The following is a 14,650-nucleotide window of genomic DNA, read 5'->3' as shown; positions in this document are numbered from 1 at the left end:
CTCTTATCCAGAGAAATTATTAGGTCCACAATTCCTTAGCTACAGTCATACAGCAGCATCAGATTCTGCTAAAGACCATTCACTAGGCCCTAAAATATGCTTTTAGAAATTAGCAGTTCTTGTTCAGTCCCTCAAAACATTTAAATTAAATTCTCAAAATTTATGTTCTTCATGTTCTTCTGAATGATGAAGCAGTCATCTTTTTGGATCTAATGGGTGCCACCACTTACATTTAATTAATAGATTATTCCTGAAGTCAAGTATGTCATACAAGCTGTCAAACACTTTTTTAAAAAGCCACCTCATTTAATACATATTATTATGAGATGGTTGTAAGAGATTTCAGTTTGCACATTTATACTTTACTTTAAAATCCTGCACTAAATTATATTAGTGGTCCAAATTCAGAATAAATTTGTTGTGCTTAAATGTCATTGAAATCAACTGGGCAACTAATTTATGTCCATCATTGCAATGAAACTAGCTTCCTCTGGATTTGGACCAATGTGCGTGTAATTTGGAATATTCAGTATTAAATACTTATCATGTCACATACATTATCTTAGCAGCTCTTACAACTCAGAAAGAAAAAGCATCATCTCCAATAAAGTACCCAGGGGCTGAGACCCCCTACTGAACTGTGGTGGCATTTGAAAGCGACTTCTTGATAAGTATTCATGCAACACAATTCTCTGCATGCCCCTCCTCCCCAAAGGAAGTCCCACTCGGTTCATTTGAGCTTAATCTCAGGTAAATGTGCATAGGATTATATTTTAGCCACTATGCTATACCAGCTATCATTCAAAGAAGTTTTCCCCAGTCTGGTGCCCCTCAGAAATTTTTGGCCATGAACACCCAACCTCATGTTTCTGTAATTCAGTAATCTCAATATGAATTGCTCTTCTTGACCACATTTAGACTGTAATCCTGAACACACTTACTAGAAAGCAAGCCTCTTTGAACACAGTGTCTTACTTCCAAGTAAACATGCACTGCATAGGATGACACTGTTAAAACGTAGCTAATATGGCCAATTAGCAACCACAAGGAGAACAGTTGATATTTTCTGTCACTACATAGGTCGTGATTAGAATTGCCTTGTGTGAGGTAGAGCAACTATGGCCTTATAACTTTTTGACCCAGTGCGCTTCTGTTCTGTCAAATTTTGACTATGAACTTTACACTTTGTACAGATCTCTGTAGCTGCCCATTGTAAAAATGCTGTTATCTAAACTATAACAATCAGATTTGCATTGCTTAGTAATTTAAAACAATAAAATCCAACACATCAGTTAATATAGTAGTAGAGTTAGGAAATGCCAACAGTTTGAAAGGAAAACCATAAAAGGTATTAACGACACAATCCTATTCATGTCTACTCAGAAGTAAAGTCCCTTGAAGCAATGAGAATCCTGTCCTTTTATTGTATTTGTTATAATATACATGCTGCAATCCTGTTTATCTGGGACTTAATCACAGTTCATCCCAGCAGCATGTGTATTATAAAGAATACAGTAATAATACAGGATTCTCATTGCTTCGAAGGAGTCTACTTTTTAAATTACCTCACTGATTTTCTGTTCTAATAATGCTGCCTCTCTCTTTTTGTATATCTACATGCTTGTGCATACAGACACCAAAGATGAGAAAAGTGCATTGTCTGTAGCCTCTGTTTATCAAAGCTCTTTTAAACGGAACATTCATTTATTAAATTGTATGCACGAAGTACAGACTACAGACTTGATATTAAACCAACATAAAAATTAATGGTTTGTATCCAACACTCGGCGAGTGGAACTTCTCTTCCTCTCCTTTCCCCATGCACACCTAAAATCTGCTCAGGGGATGGTCCCCAAACCCTCTGGAGCAGATTTTGAGGGTGTATGGGATGGGGCTGGACGAGAGAGCTTCCATTGTGCAAGTAGCAGGACATCAGCATTGGCTAGAACCCCATCAGTCGTATCATTTATATGAGCAGAGACCATAGCTCAGTGGCAGAGCACATATTTTGCATGCAGGAAGTCTAAGGTTCAGCCCCTCACCTCTCCAGTTAAAAGGAGGCAATTCTGAGATGAATGGACAAATAATCTGTCCTGGCATAGTGTAGTTTCCTATGCTCCTATTAGCATCGAACCTGATGATACAATGTCAGAAGAGGGTCTTCACTTCTGTGAAAGATCTTTTTTCCAGTGAAAGCCTCTATTAGTGGTAAGTTTTAAAACAAACGAACAATTTCAATATTATAAAATACCATTCAGGTTGCGCAACACTAAAAGGCTCTTTAAATTTTATAAATAAAAAATCTCCCACACAATGGGAAATGGATGCTGTTTGTAACTCAGAAACCTTTAACGGTGCAGAAACATCTGGAACTCTTCAAGGCGTTCATCCAGTCCACCCACCCAGTTCCCAAAACACTGTCTCAGTTTTGCGCATATCCCCAGAACTTTCCTACCCTTGCCGCCAGGATACATGTACATTTCACCTCACTCTCACTCAAGGGTTTAACAGAAGCAGGAACCTGTGGGCAGGAGGCAGATCTACTCTTGGTGTTCAGCCTCTGTGGTTTCAAAACTCTGGGCAGTTCATGAGACGTATTCAACACCTGTCCATAAGCCATAACAATCTCTTTAAAATGTATATATAAAAATGTATATATAAAATCTAAGCATTGCAGCTACTGTAGTTTGAAAAAATGTAAAGAATAGGGCCTAATAAGAATGCTAATTAATAACATGTCAGCAAGTTTCCCTCAGAGATTTAAAAATATATATATTTGGATGCATCTTAATATATACTTTTTCACGCCAGTGATGGCCACCTTTTGCCCCCAAAGACAATCATAAATAAAAGTGAACCTTCAAGCTTGCTGTTGTATGCAATTTAATTTGTCCTTTAAGTTTTTCTATCTGCTTCCGCACCCCCTTTCACAATGCATAGGCTGTTGTTCCATGACCTAGCATTATTAAATTGCACTTATCAATCATTCTTGCCAGGAATGCCATCGCCAACTCCATTAAAGAAGTCAGAGAAGTCTGGTTTCAGCAGTCCCTCGCCTTCGCAGACCTCCTCCCTTGGAACGGCATTCACACAGCATCATCGACCTGTCATTACAGGACCCAGAGGTGAGGCCTTACGAAAGTGCACCAATGGGCTTGGACTTTAACCATGGTGCCCCTAGCCATCAGGGTGTGCTATATGGATAGAGTTGCTGTTTCAAGTGCCTGAAGGTTTTGGATAGAGAGTAAACGAAGATTAGCTACCTTAGTCTGATCTAAAGTGGTTTTGATTGCCTAGGAGTCAATCTGAAGAAGGAGTGTGGCTTTGTTTTGATTCAGAGTGAATTATATTTTAATATTTTGGGGTATAAGTCTTAAGTGTTCACTGTGTCTCATTCAGCACGGAGATATGCATTCTATTGCTTCGTCATTTTAATCTTTCAACAATCCTGGTTTTGCATTGTGTGACATTTTGTATTTAGTTTGTAGGAGCAATTGTTCCAGTCCACAGGCCCTCATCACCATCGTCTTTTAAGGTTTTAGATGACTTTTAGTAGCTTAGTTAGTTTTCACCAGTGTATTTGTGGGTGACTTAAAATAAAGCACTTGACCACTCGGTTTCCAAGGGGTGAATAATTGGTTAGAAATAGCTCTTCAGATTGAAACAGAAAATGAGGAATGCTGCATAGTTAATTCACAAAGACCACGTCTGTGCTTAGTAACAAGGTGAGGAAAATCACTTGGTTTCTGAGTCATCCAAAATTTGAGGAATTTGCACCTAGGAACTTAAAAAAATACCTTATTCCCTGCTTAGTGGCATTCATAAATAAACTTTTGCTCTTAATAGCTTTTATCCCAGACGATCACAAAATAAAATGGCCAGTTGTGATAGAATTATGCTTCTTCCTGCAGCATTTTGGTTTATTGGACATACTAACCTGTTACACATATAACGCTTCCTAGGTATAATGTTTTTGATAAACAATATGTTCATATTAGTCATGTCTACTCAGAAGTAAGCCCCACTGGGTTCAATAGAGCTTACTTCCAGATAGGTAGGTATAAGAGTACAGCCTTATTGTCCTGTAAATTGCACTAGTATAAATCTATATGTAGGCCAACCAAAGCATCATAAAATAGTGTGTAAGCTTTAGAGTTCTTCGGAACTTGGAAAAATTTGTAAATAAAAGGGGAAGCTGAAGGCTGCAGAATCACAGCCAATATGAGGGCTGAAGCAGCAGTGAGGTCAGGTCTGTCCGCCAATGTATCTGCCCTGCCCTGACCTTGCTTCCTCTTCACTTTCTCCTGATAAGCAGCAGTGACTTCACTGCTGAAAGGTTATTGCTGTGCCTCCATGCAACCAGGTGAACCACCCCTGCTTTCAAAGAAGGCTTTTAAGGTGCTACACAGATATCAGGTGTCTCCAAGACCTTTAGTATAAACTCAGAGCCCAGCAAATAGCACTGGTGTGCAAGATGCCACCACTCTGAAACTTTGCATGGCTTTCAAAATTATTCAGACAGAGCAGAATGGAATTATTTGCAGTTAATTAGGTAGCAAGTTGCTGGGAGGCAAGCATGCATTTTAAAAATGCTCCTGATAATTGGTGAAAATAGAAAGGTATTCGTAGGATCAAAGTTACATTAACAGCGTATTCAGCTGTACGCCAGCTGACTCTGAAACTCAAGGGCAGCCTAGACCCGGCTCCACCAGAGTATTGCAGTGCCATAGCTAAAGTGGCATAGGCAGGCTTAACATGGTGACGATGGTCCGTCTGAGTGCTGCTGGTCCAGAAAAAGCTTTCAAGCAGTTACAGTGTTTTGGCTTTGCAAACATTTGTCCAGGCTAAAGGATAGAGCCACTTCTAGGGACCTTAGGATCCAGTGCTAAGTGGGTTTAGGTGCCACACTTTATACTTTCTTACAACTTTTAGACGTTTCATCCTGCCCTGGAATTTCCTGAACAGAAGTAAGGGGCAAGATGCCCTCTAGAGTCTAGTCCTTGATCATCTGCAGCAAGGCATAACTTAGGGCTTTTGTAGACATTTTGTCTTTCAGATGCACAGTGGCAAGTTCTTAGTTAAACCAACTGATTACTCAGTGGGGCAGAACCTCGCCTTGGGGTGGTCTCATTGCCACTTAATCGAGGTGGCCAGGCCCGTGTTGTGTAGATGCACCACTGGAATCAATACTGCACTCCCACCAGTGTGTCTGCACAACCTCAGCCCGTAATTGGCAGCAACCCCAGAGTTCTAATTCTTATGTGTGCAAATAATAGAAAGTACCAAGGTTATATCAAAAAGTAAACCAAAAAATAAACTACTGCAGAGTGGGGGGGAAAGAAAGCAAATATGTATCACGCCCACCTATTTTATGGATTTCTCAATTATAAACCCCTTATCAAGGTATTTTCAATAAAAATCTTGAACAGCTATAGAAGAAATCTAGAAAATCTTTCTGTATTTCTTCAGAGAGCATTTTCTCTGAAAAAGTTCTATATTTTGAAGGTGTATTGGTCAGAAGGGGCATCTACTGTTTTCTCCCCCTGAAATGGAGGTTCCCACTGCATATTCTCACGTATTCGCTGTCTGTTGCTTCCATCAGAAAAATCTGGTGGCATCTAGCGAGGTTTCTGGGTGTTCTTTTAAACTTAATTAGAAGTGGGGGTAGGATCAGACACTCCACTTCCCCCTGCAGCAACATGGATTAGAAAGAAAGAGAAAATGATTCCATAGGCACCAACTCTCTTAACCTGGGGTGGGGTGGTAATTATCAGCAGGGGTCACAGCTGGGTAGGGAAGAGATAATAGCCCTTCACCACACCACATCCCTTCACCACCCCTACTGATAAGGTAAAAGAAAAAATTGAGACATAAATGCATGCTATACATTAAGCATAACATGTAGTTTGACCCTGATTTAGCAAGTAAGTGTCATTGTTCAACATCAATGGGCTCAAACCATCTTGGAACCTTCAACAGCAATTTCAACCTAAGGAGGATTTATGCATTCTTATCCCTGGATTTCATGCTCACCTGGTCAGATTTCAAGAGGCTCCATTAAATTGCTCACTGCCAATAATCATGCAACTTTCTGGACTAGTTCTGCATTTGCTCAATACAGTACACTTTTAATGTTTGTTATTTATTAATTCTCCCCTCCTTCCTCTCAAAGGAACCCTGTTCCCTACAAGATAATAGCCCCAGGCATGTGGAGATAAAAATCTCAGCCAAAGGTAGAGCTGACAAGCTGGAGAACATGTAATGGCCATAAAAGTTATAGAAGTGTATAGATGTAAATAGAGTTATCGAGGCTACATCTCTTGGCAAGACATGGCATATCTACACTGAGAACCTGGTGTATGTCAACATGTATGTGACTGAAGATCGGTCATAGACAACACCTTCTGCCCAAACATGAAGCTATTTGGGTTTGTTGTTCCATGGGGGATGGAGACTTCCTGGAAATTAATATCTCCATGTATCATTACTTAGATTCATCCTATACTGTGGATATTCTCATAAAGTATGTGTGTGAATGCTTCATATATTATTAGATAAGAGAAAGAGGGTGTATGGATATTTTCAACAACTGAAACAAAGCCTAAGCACTTGTAACTTTAATTCCTACTTGCATTTGGCCCCTTTCCCTATAATCTCATGTATCCCTTTCTGTGTGACCTTTTCGCTGTCCACCTTTTTCTAGACTTTTCATATTTTCTTTCCTTACCAAATGTTGAAATATAGCTTGTAATCCTCTTGGGGCAGAGACCTGTATTCTTTTTGTTTTTGTTACTCCCTAAAGCACTTGTGTACTGAAGGCATCTTAATAATAATGTAGAATCCAGCCTGAATTAGCCTGTGGATTTAGCCTAAAACATTACAGATGGGACTTCATTTGATGCATATATGTGAACACTTTCTGTGAACATTTCTTAAGCCTGGACAAAATTACCTGGCAGTCCAGTTTTCTTAAATTCTAAAACACTTTTGTTTGCAAAGCACCAGATGCATGAACATGGCTCCACAATACGATCTTGCTGCTACAAAGAGTTGCTGAATGAAACAGCAGGAAAGCCATGGCTCTCATACAGAAAGGAGCAAGGCAAAGACTCCAGCAAACACCTGTGCTATAGAGAGCTGCATGTGGGAAGCTGAGCCCCATGGCAGTGCTCCTCTCGATTATTCATCGCAGCTGTGATGTAGCCATCTGAAAGAGAGTGTGGGTTTGGCTATCAAAAGTATCAGCTGAGCAGTATGCACTAGTCCTGGTGTTTTATTGCCTGCTTTGTCTGTACTTATCCCAGGCAGATGAGGCATCATACTAGCGTTCCATTTAGGAATGGAATGGATAGCCACGATTTTCTGCTCCAACAGCAAAATGTCATACATCCATTCACACATGCAGGAGGTAGATAGTTTCAAACAGACCTCTGTACTTCTAGCTTGTGTGAATCTCTAATTTCCAGCAGAAATATAAGCACTAGTCCAACAGAGCTGGAGCCTTTCATTGACTAAAGCTCTTCTCATGCATTTTAACCCTTTTATGTTCCTCTTGAGGGGGGCGCATTTAGTCTTGTGCCTTCTTCACTCAACTATGAAGCTTACTGTATCATTGCGAGGCAGTCACTATCTTTCAGCTTATTCTAACTCACAGGGTTCATTCAGGGAACTCAGAGATACCAGCAGCAATAGCTTAGCTGCACCAAATTCCACCAGATGCCATTTTCCTCCCAATAATAAATCTTTAAAGAGAAACGTGCTGATTTGAAACATTCCTGGAAGTAACATCCAGTGCCCTGAAAAATCTTATTCTGTCCTGCTGACTTCTTCCACTAATAACTTTAGCTGGTTGAAATCACTGACATCAGGAACCAGAATTGCATTCTCTTTGATCCCTGATGTCTGTAAGCTGGGGCCAAGCCACTTTCTCCTGCCTGGGTATTGAGATCTGAATTCTCACTGGCTCTGAATATCTGAAATGTTAAAAGGAAGATGGGCTTGGGGGCACAAACCAAAATCACACCCCCCCAAACATTTCCCAATATGAAGGTCATCCTTTGAGTCTTTGTGCACATCGCACCAAAATATGAAGTGGGTTTCTAATCATATTCAGTATCATGGCCCTGGAGTCAGATTCCTCAACTACAGGCGAAGCTCTCAGATGAACCTGTAGGGCCAGCTGCGCCTGGCGTGAAGATGTGACACTGCTCTCCTCTGAGAAGGACTCCACTGCAGAAGACCCAGGAAAACTTGAAGATTCCCTTCTCCATTGCTGTAGGAGATTACTGGAGAAGCCCGGTTCCCTTAAGGAAAGCAGCATCTTGCAGCACAAGTGGGGCTGACAATTGGGCTGCACTTCCTGCTGCTACTGCTATATAAGGATTCCGTTTAAGCCCTGTTCTGGCTGGAGGAACTTCTGAGCATTATATTACCCACAGCACAGCCTGAACTCTGCCTTGTATTCATATCTGAACCTTGTCCCACCTTGCCTTGTCTTACATCTTGTTTGGGCCTTGCCTTGCCACTCTGTGGACTCTCAGATGAGCACAAAAATCTTGCTGTGAATGGTAAACAGTTTTTTGGGGAGATGCCTTTCCTCTTTTTTGGCATTGCATGTGGCCACCTTAGTAAACGTGTGGTTATCTTGTCAGAGCTCTAGGAAGCAGCTTGTTGCAGAATCTGCTGTCATAGACCTGTTGGCATCTTCAGGTGGCAAAAAATAAGTTGCCTTCAGTTGGACTGTGGGAAGCTGAAGGATTAAATGAATTTGCAGTATATTGTTGACTTTTTAAAAATTGATGAGCTACAGTTGATGCTGTTCTCCTAAATTTTCATCCATATCCATAGTGCATCATCAGCACATGCCCAACTGAAACTGTGCCTACCACTTTCAGAACCATCAACAGTGCATGGTTACCATATGTGGTTGCTCCATCTACTATTGTCTTCGACTGGTGGGGCCCTGAGGCTCAACCTAAATTGAGCCATCAACATTATTTTTTCTTCTCTTCGCTTGTTTTTTGAAGATAAGAGGCAATTGTAGGGAGAGAGGGTGAGAAACTGACAAAGAAAAACACTGTGCAAAGCCCCTGATATAAATGGGTATTGGGCTCACCACCAGCACCCACACTCAAGTAGCTGCTGGGCAGCCTCAGTACAGGTGCCCCCTCTGTCAGCTCCCTATCTTAAATTTCCCACAATTCCCCAGAATGCCTGAAGAAGCATTGCCCCAGTGCCTTGTGGGATGTAACTGCTACCTGCTCATGGGATAGGGACAGGAGTTCCACCAACGTAGGAGGGGACCCACTTTTCTAGTGTGCCCCCTCAAACCTGGAGTTCCCAGGACATAACTTATGTTTAACTGTGTCTCAGATGTGAAAAGTTTGAAGACTACTGAATTAAATATTATGACAGCTGCTGGGGAAGATATTGTTATAGGATTTGATTAGAGACTCTTCCCTGTTCTGACTTACAGTATTTGTGCTCTTACATTCCACTCTGCAAGCAAGACGCTGGCAAATAGTTAAACCTAGACCTAAATAAAAGTCAAGAACCGTGTAATTAAAACTCTACCTTTATTGGATTTTAAAGAGTTGCCCTGTGACATAGGAAATATTTAGATGAGTAGCTTATTTAACTGATTTGTATGTGAGTGAACAGCTTAGAGGACTACTACCCTAAATTAACTATAAGGCCACCCACTGAGATTGCCTCGTAAAGGATCCTGATTGCTTAGCTTCATTATATGCAACCATTCAATAAAATGCTAGATAAATGCATAACTAAAAGCTCTATTACACTAATAATTTGCGCAAAGATAGATGTGTGGGACACCATGCTGGGTTAATTTGTCATCCCTGCAGCAAACTTCTAGAGATGGCCTTTTTAGTGAGGAATTGTGTTAATATGTTGTTCCACTGAGGACATGTTAGAGCAACAAGATGACTTGGTCCCTTAATCTTTTAAAGAGGCAAAAATGCCCTGAGAGGAAAGTGGCAGGGAGAAGAATGGGGGTGATTAACAAATTGGACCTAGATTTAAAGTTACCCTGACAAAAGAGACTCGATTCCGCCTATATAAGGGAAGTGGGGAGGACAGGAAGAGCGGGGAGGCATTTTTTTTAAACACAGTAATAGGATTTCATGCATATCTAAAATAATAACATAAAAATTGAATACTCTTAGACCACAGTATTTAGCCTGCTCTTTTGCTGATTACATATTCAGTTTCGTTGCTTTTCTTTGATCTGTCCATGGAGTTAAACTGTATGCTTTGAACAGAGTATTGAACTGTAGTATTTTATGCTAAATTTCCTTTTATGCTAAATTTTCCATCCTGCTCAGACATTCACACACCAAAGTCCATTATTATATTTAAATCCAGAACCCATGTTTAAGCACCAGAGCTCAGGATTTCCAACCTCTCGTATTGACAGAACCATAAATCACATTAAAGTTAAGTGAATTACTGTACCATGCAACTATAGCTTTAACAATGTTTATGTAGTATCAGCTTACCATCTGCAGAATGGAAGTGAGGAGAAACACTGATATTCAAAATGGGACTAGGAGTCCTAATAACTTAGCAGCAATCTATCACTCTGGATTCATTGGTTCCACTAATATACCCATTTTAGTATCAAAGCAGAATTCTATCATTGCACAAACAAAATATGACATTATTTTACAAGTTTTTATTTAATACACTGCATTCAAGTGTGAAAGAATTTATTTTTTGAAATTTTTTTGTTGAAGCGACTAATGAAACCCAGTACAGACAGTCTGAATACGAGCCTACAGTACATAAGATATTTGGTTGGATTTAGACTTAGTCATGCTTAGTGCAGACTCATTGAAAACAAGCCATGACTAACTTAAGTCCCATTGAATTCTGTGGGTCTACACAAATATTTCTGTATTCAGTACATCAGGCATAACGAACCTGATCTTTTTGATGGTGACACCCATCGTCCCTGAACGTTAGTCATGCTAGTTAGGGCTAATTGGAGTTGGAGACCAGGAACATATGGGAAGCCACAGGTTCCTCGTGACAGCTATAAGTAGAAAGAGTATAATTTTGCTAAACAAACAATTGCAGCAGCAGCAGGCCTTAATCTATCATGTTCTTTATTCAAGAGGTTGTCAGGAGTACATTGAGCTCACCCAAATATCTGAACAATTCATTTGGCAATGCATAGCAGTTTCCATCTTTTCAGCAGAGTTTGTTACATTTTTATCCCATCCTTCCTCCAGAAGCTCTGGGTGGCATTAATGGTTCTTCCCCACACAACTACTCTAGCCTCTGTGGGTTGGATTTGGCTGACAGATGGTGCCTGGTCAAAGGTTGCCCAGTGCGTGCCCCACTGAGTGAAAATTGTCTGATCATCTTCAACCTGGGCCCTAAGTAGCTGGTTGCTTTAAAGCTGAAGAAACAATTATCACTTGGCAATAGTTCTTTGTTGAAGGCTACCATAGAACCTTGCTCTCATCTTAGCAGACCTCCTTCAGCTCTTTGCTTCAGTAGTACCAGCTCCTTAGTTAGATCTTCGGCTTCCCTTTAGAAGTCAACCTCTGCTGCTCCCTGCTGCCCCTTCTTTCTAAAGGAGTGCATGCTAGGCACAAGAGGGTACCAGCCTCCAAATCCTAGCCCACACAGGCCTCCTCCCTCATTTAAACATGGTTGCATGGAGAAAAAACTTGGGAATGGGAGGAGAGTTAAAAGTCTGGAGAGACAGACTGTTTGCACAAGGGAGGGTGCAGAATCCCAGCTTCTGCCTCTGTGGGGAGAATTAGGCCATCCTCATTTGCATGTCGTTTAGGGTTAAGAGAGCAGTTTAGCAAGGATAGACATGTAGAGGAGAAATGGGCTGACTGAGGAAGTCCTGGCAGAGAGAGATGCTTATCCCCAAAGCACACACCTTCAGAAACCGTGAGTTAACCAGCTAGTCCTTCTCTTTCAGCCTAACCCTTTTCACAAGGTTGTTGTGAGTATAAAATGGGGTGGAGGAAATAGGGGTATGCCACACTGAGAGCTCCTGAGGAAAGTGGGATAGAAATGTAATGAAATAAATAAATGAATAAGATCCTAACATCATTCTGTGCACAGTCTTCACTTAGGTCGGTTTCCACATAAATCAGAAAATAGTAGCATACCCTATGCCTTTTATTTACCGCTAGTTGCTCATCTGAATTATGTGTATATAAAGTTACATTCAATGAACAGAAAGTGTAAGGCTGCAGGACTTTTTAGGACTGCTGAAAGAGTTAGATGTAAACATTTTATTTAAGCACATTTGAATAAGAATAAGCTAGAACAATCTTTAAAACCTCAGTTCTTCAGAGGTGCCTTGTTGTTACTTGGTGCTTCTTTTAATCTTAGATTGGTAGAATGTAGGAAGAGTTGGGAAGCCAGTTGTGATCCACCTCCCATATCAGTCGGTGGCAAAACTACCATTGATTAATGGAGCTGGATTGTGCCGTGCCCAAAAGCTTTACTTTTTTCAAGCTGTTGGTTCATACTTCTGTTCTGTACCTCTTGAATTGCATTATATATACAGTATAGAAGTTCAAGTTCCCTTCAAAACTCCTGGCCTTTTGCCAGCTTTCCTTATTAAAAAGTCACTCTTCTTATTTCTGATCAACACAGCTGTTGCAGAGCATTTCAAAGCATTTCACATCAGCCAGCATGGTGGCTTAGCCAATTAGTACTCTAATACGGTCATTTTTGAAAACAAGTACTTTCAGGGTAGAAAGGGTGGGATACATCTTACATAATTTGAACTGGCACTTGCTTTGCTTTAATGTTATGAGAGAGGTTGCAGATCACAGTGAGCTAAAGCATCTCAAAAAGATTGAAAAGGAAGTATCTAAGGAAACGAACTACAACAATGTTTCCACTTTAATGCCTTTTAACAAATACTTTTCAATTGTAATGAGGCTAATTAGGTCTTTTTTTATAAAAAAAGGAGCTGATGGTACATTCTCATGCTTCATTGTGACTTAGCTGTTGCTATTTTTAGAAAGAGGAATTCATGTTTAATGAATTTGTTAATAAACTTAGATATATTTCTCTGCATTGCTTTTATCTTGTACCTCTAAAACCAATAAAACAAAGCATCCCAGGGAATTATTCTGTCATCATAACATGGGAATTGCTCATGCTTCCATTCTATCCCATGCAGCTCCCATAGTTATTGAATACTGGAATAGAATACAATAGAAGGAAGGCCTGACAACAGGGTTATTTCCAATGGGGGTCTGAAATTTGACCTGTATATCTTCATGTGCCTGTGGAAACCTGCAAGCAAGACATGAGCACAACAGCACTCTGCCCACCAGCAATTAGCGTTCGCAGGAACACTGCTTCTGACAGTGGAGGTAGGACAATAGTCATAATGGCTAGTAGCCGTTGATGGCCTTGTCCTCCATTCATTTGCCTAACACATTTAAAGCCATCCAAGTTGGTGACCATCACTGCCTCCCATGGGAGCGAGTCGCATAGTTTAGCTATTCACCGCTCAGTACTTTCTTCAGTCTGTCCTGAATCTTCCAGCATTCAGGTTCTTTGGCTTTTATGAGAGAGAGAGAGAGAGAGAGAGCGCATTTCTGTATCCACTTTCTTCATGCCATGTATAATTTTATGCACTTGGTTACGTTGCATTGCATTTGCCATTTTATTGCTCATTCACTCACTTTGGAGAGATCATTGTGGAGCTCCTCACAATATCTCTTTTTGGGAGGGGGGGAACTAACAACACTGAATGTTTTGTATCATCTGCACACCTATCCTCATTGAGGTTCTGACTGTAGAACTGAGCTGACCTTGGAGAAAAGATGCTTCATGAGAGGGGGCAAATGGAGGTGTGCATGTACTCCTCACCTGTGCATCCATATTCCTGTTGGCATTAGATCCCTCCATCATTTTCTTTCTATGTAACCAGGATAGATTTGGGTTTAAACACACTGCATCCATCTGTCACATCAACTTTGGCTGTCAGTTTGAAGCTCTGTCTGCAGTATTGGAAAGTAAAATACTGGCCTTCCGTACAGAGTACTTATAAGGATTACAAATGTGTATGAAGTAACCTTAGTGTTAAACAGGGACCTGATCTGACATTTGAAAGCCCCAAAGGCAGTCTCTGGCCCTCATCACCACCACACTCCACACAATGACTAAATAATCTTAAGGACTGGGATATTACATAGGAGTCCTTGGTAGGCCATTCCCTTGCCCTATCACCTCCTTCCCAACCAATTTAAATAAAGAGCACTGTTGCCAAAGTGTATATAGACTGAAATTTGCAGTTTCCAGCTTTTTGGAACCAAGGGGAACCACCTTTGAATAGTAGAAAAGAAGACAGCTGAAAGGAGTGTTCTGGTTGAGAAGTTGGGAAAACAGAGATTGAGGAAACCTCACCTGTTTTGGTATGTTAGAAGGTTTTGGAAGCACTGCCATGTGGGGAAGGTGTCCTGATTCCCACCTAGCACATGCAGAAAGAGGCTCTTGGGTGTAAGTCAGAAAGGGATATTTGTTCAGGGCAAGTGACAGTACAGGCTCAGCAGCAGATATGGAGTTCAGGAGTCATGATTCAGGGGTTTGGGTATCAGAAATGGACTGAAACCATGAAGATGTCTCCAGAACACATTGCTTG

At 40.8% G+C, this 14,650-nt stretch overlaps 1 protein-coding gene across 13 annotated transcripts in view; it reads left to right on the top strand.

Annotated features, from left to right (window-relative positions):
• NFIA (nuclear factor I A) overlaps positions 1-14,650 on the top strand; it is a 417,681-nt gene that overhangs the window by 352,051 nt on the left and 50,980 nt on the right. For 8 of the 13 annotated variants that reach the window (XM_028733254.2, XM_028733253.2, XM_077928680.1 and 5 more), the window contains exon 7: positions 2,997-3,125. The exons of the other annotated variants lie outside the window; for them this stretch is intronic. In XM_028733254.2, the coding sequence (XP_028589087.2) occupies positions 2,997-3,125 (129 nt within the window). The remainder of the gene's footprint in view (positions 1-2,996; positions 3,126-14,650) is intronic. 13 annotated transcript variants of the gene reach the window in all.

This window comes from Podarcis muralis, chromosome 5 (genome assembly GCF_964188315.1).
Source record: "Podarcis muralis chromosome 5, rPodMur119.hap1.1, whole genome shotgun sequence".
NCBI lineage: Eukaryota > Metazoa > Chordata > Lepidosauria > Squamata > Lacertidae > Podarcis > Podarcis muralis.
This window is presented reverse-complemented; position numbering and strand designations above follow the sequence as displayed.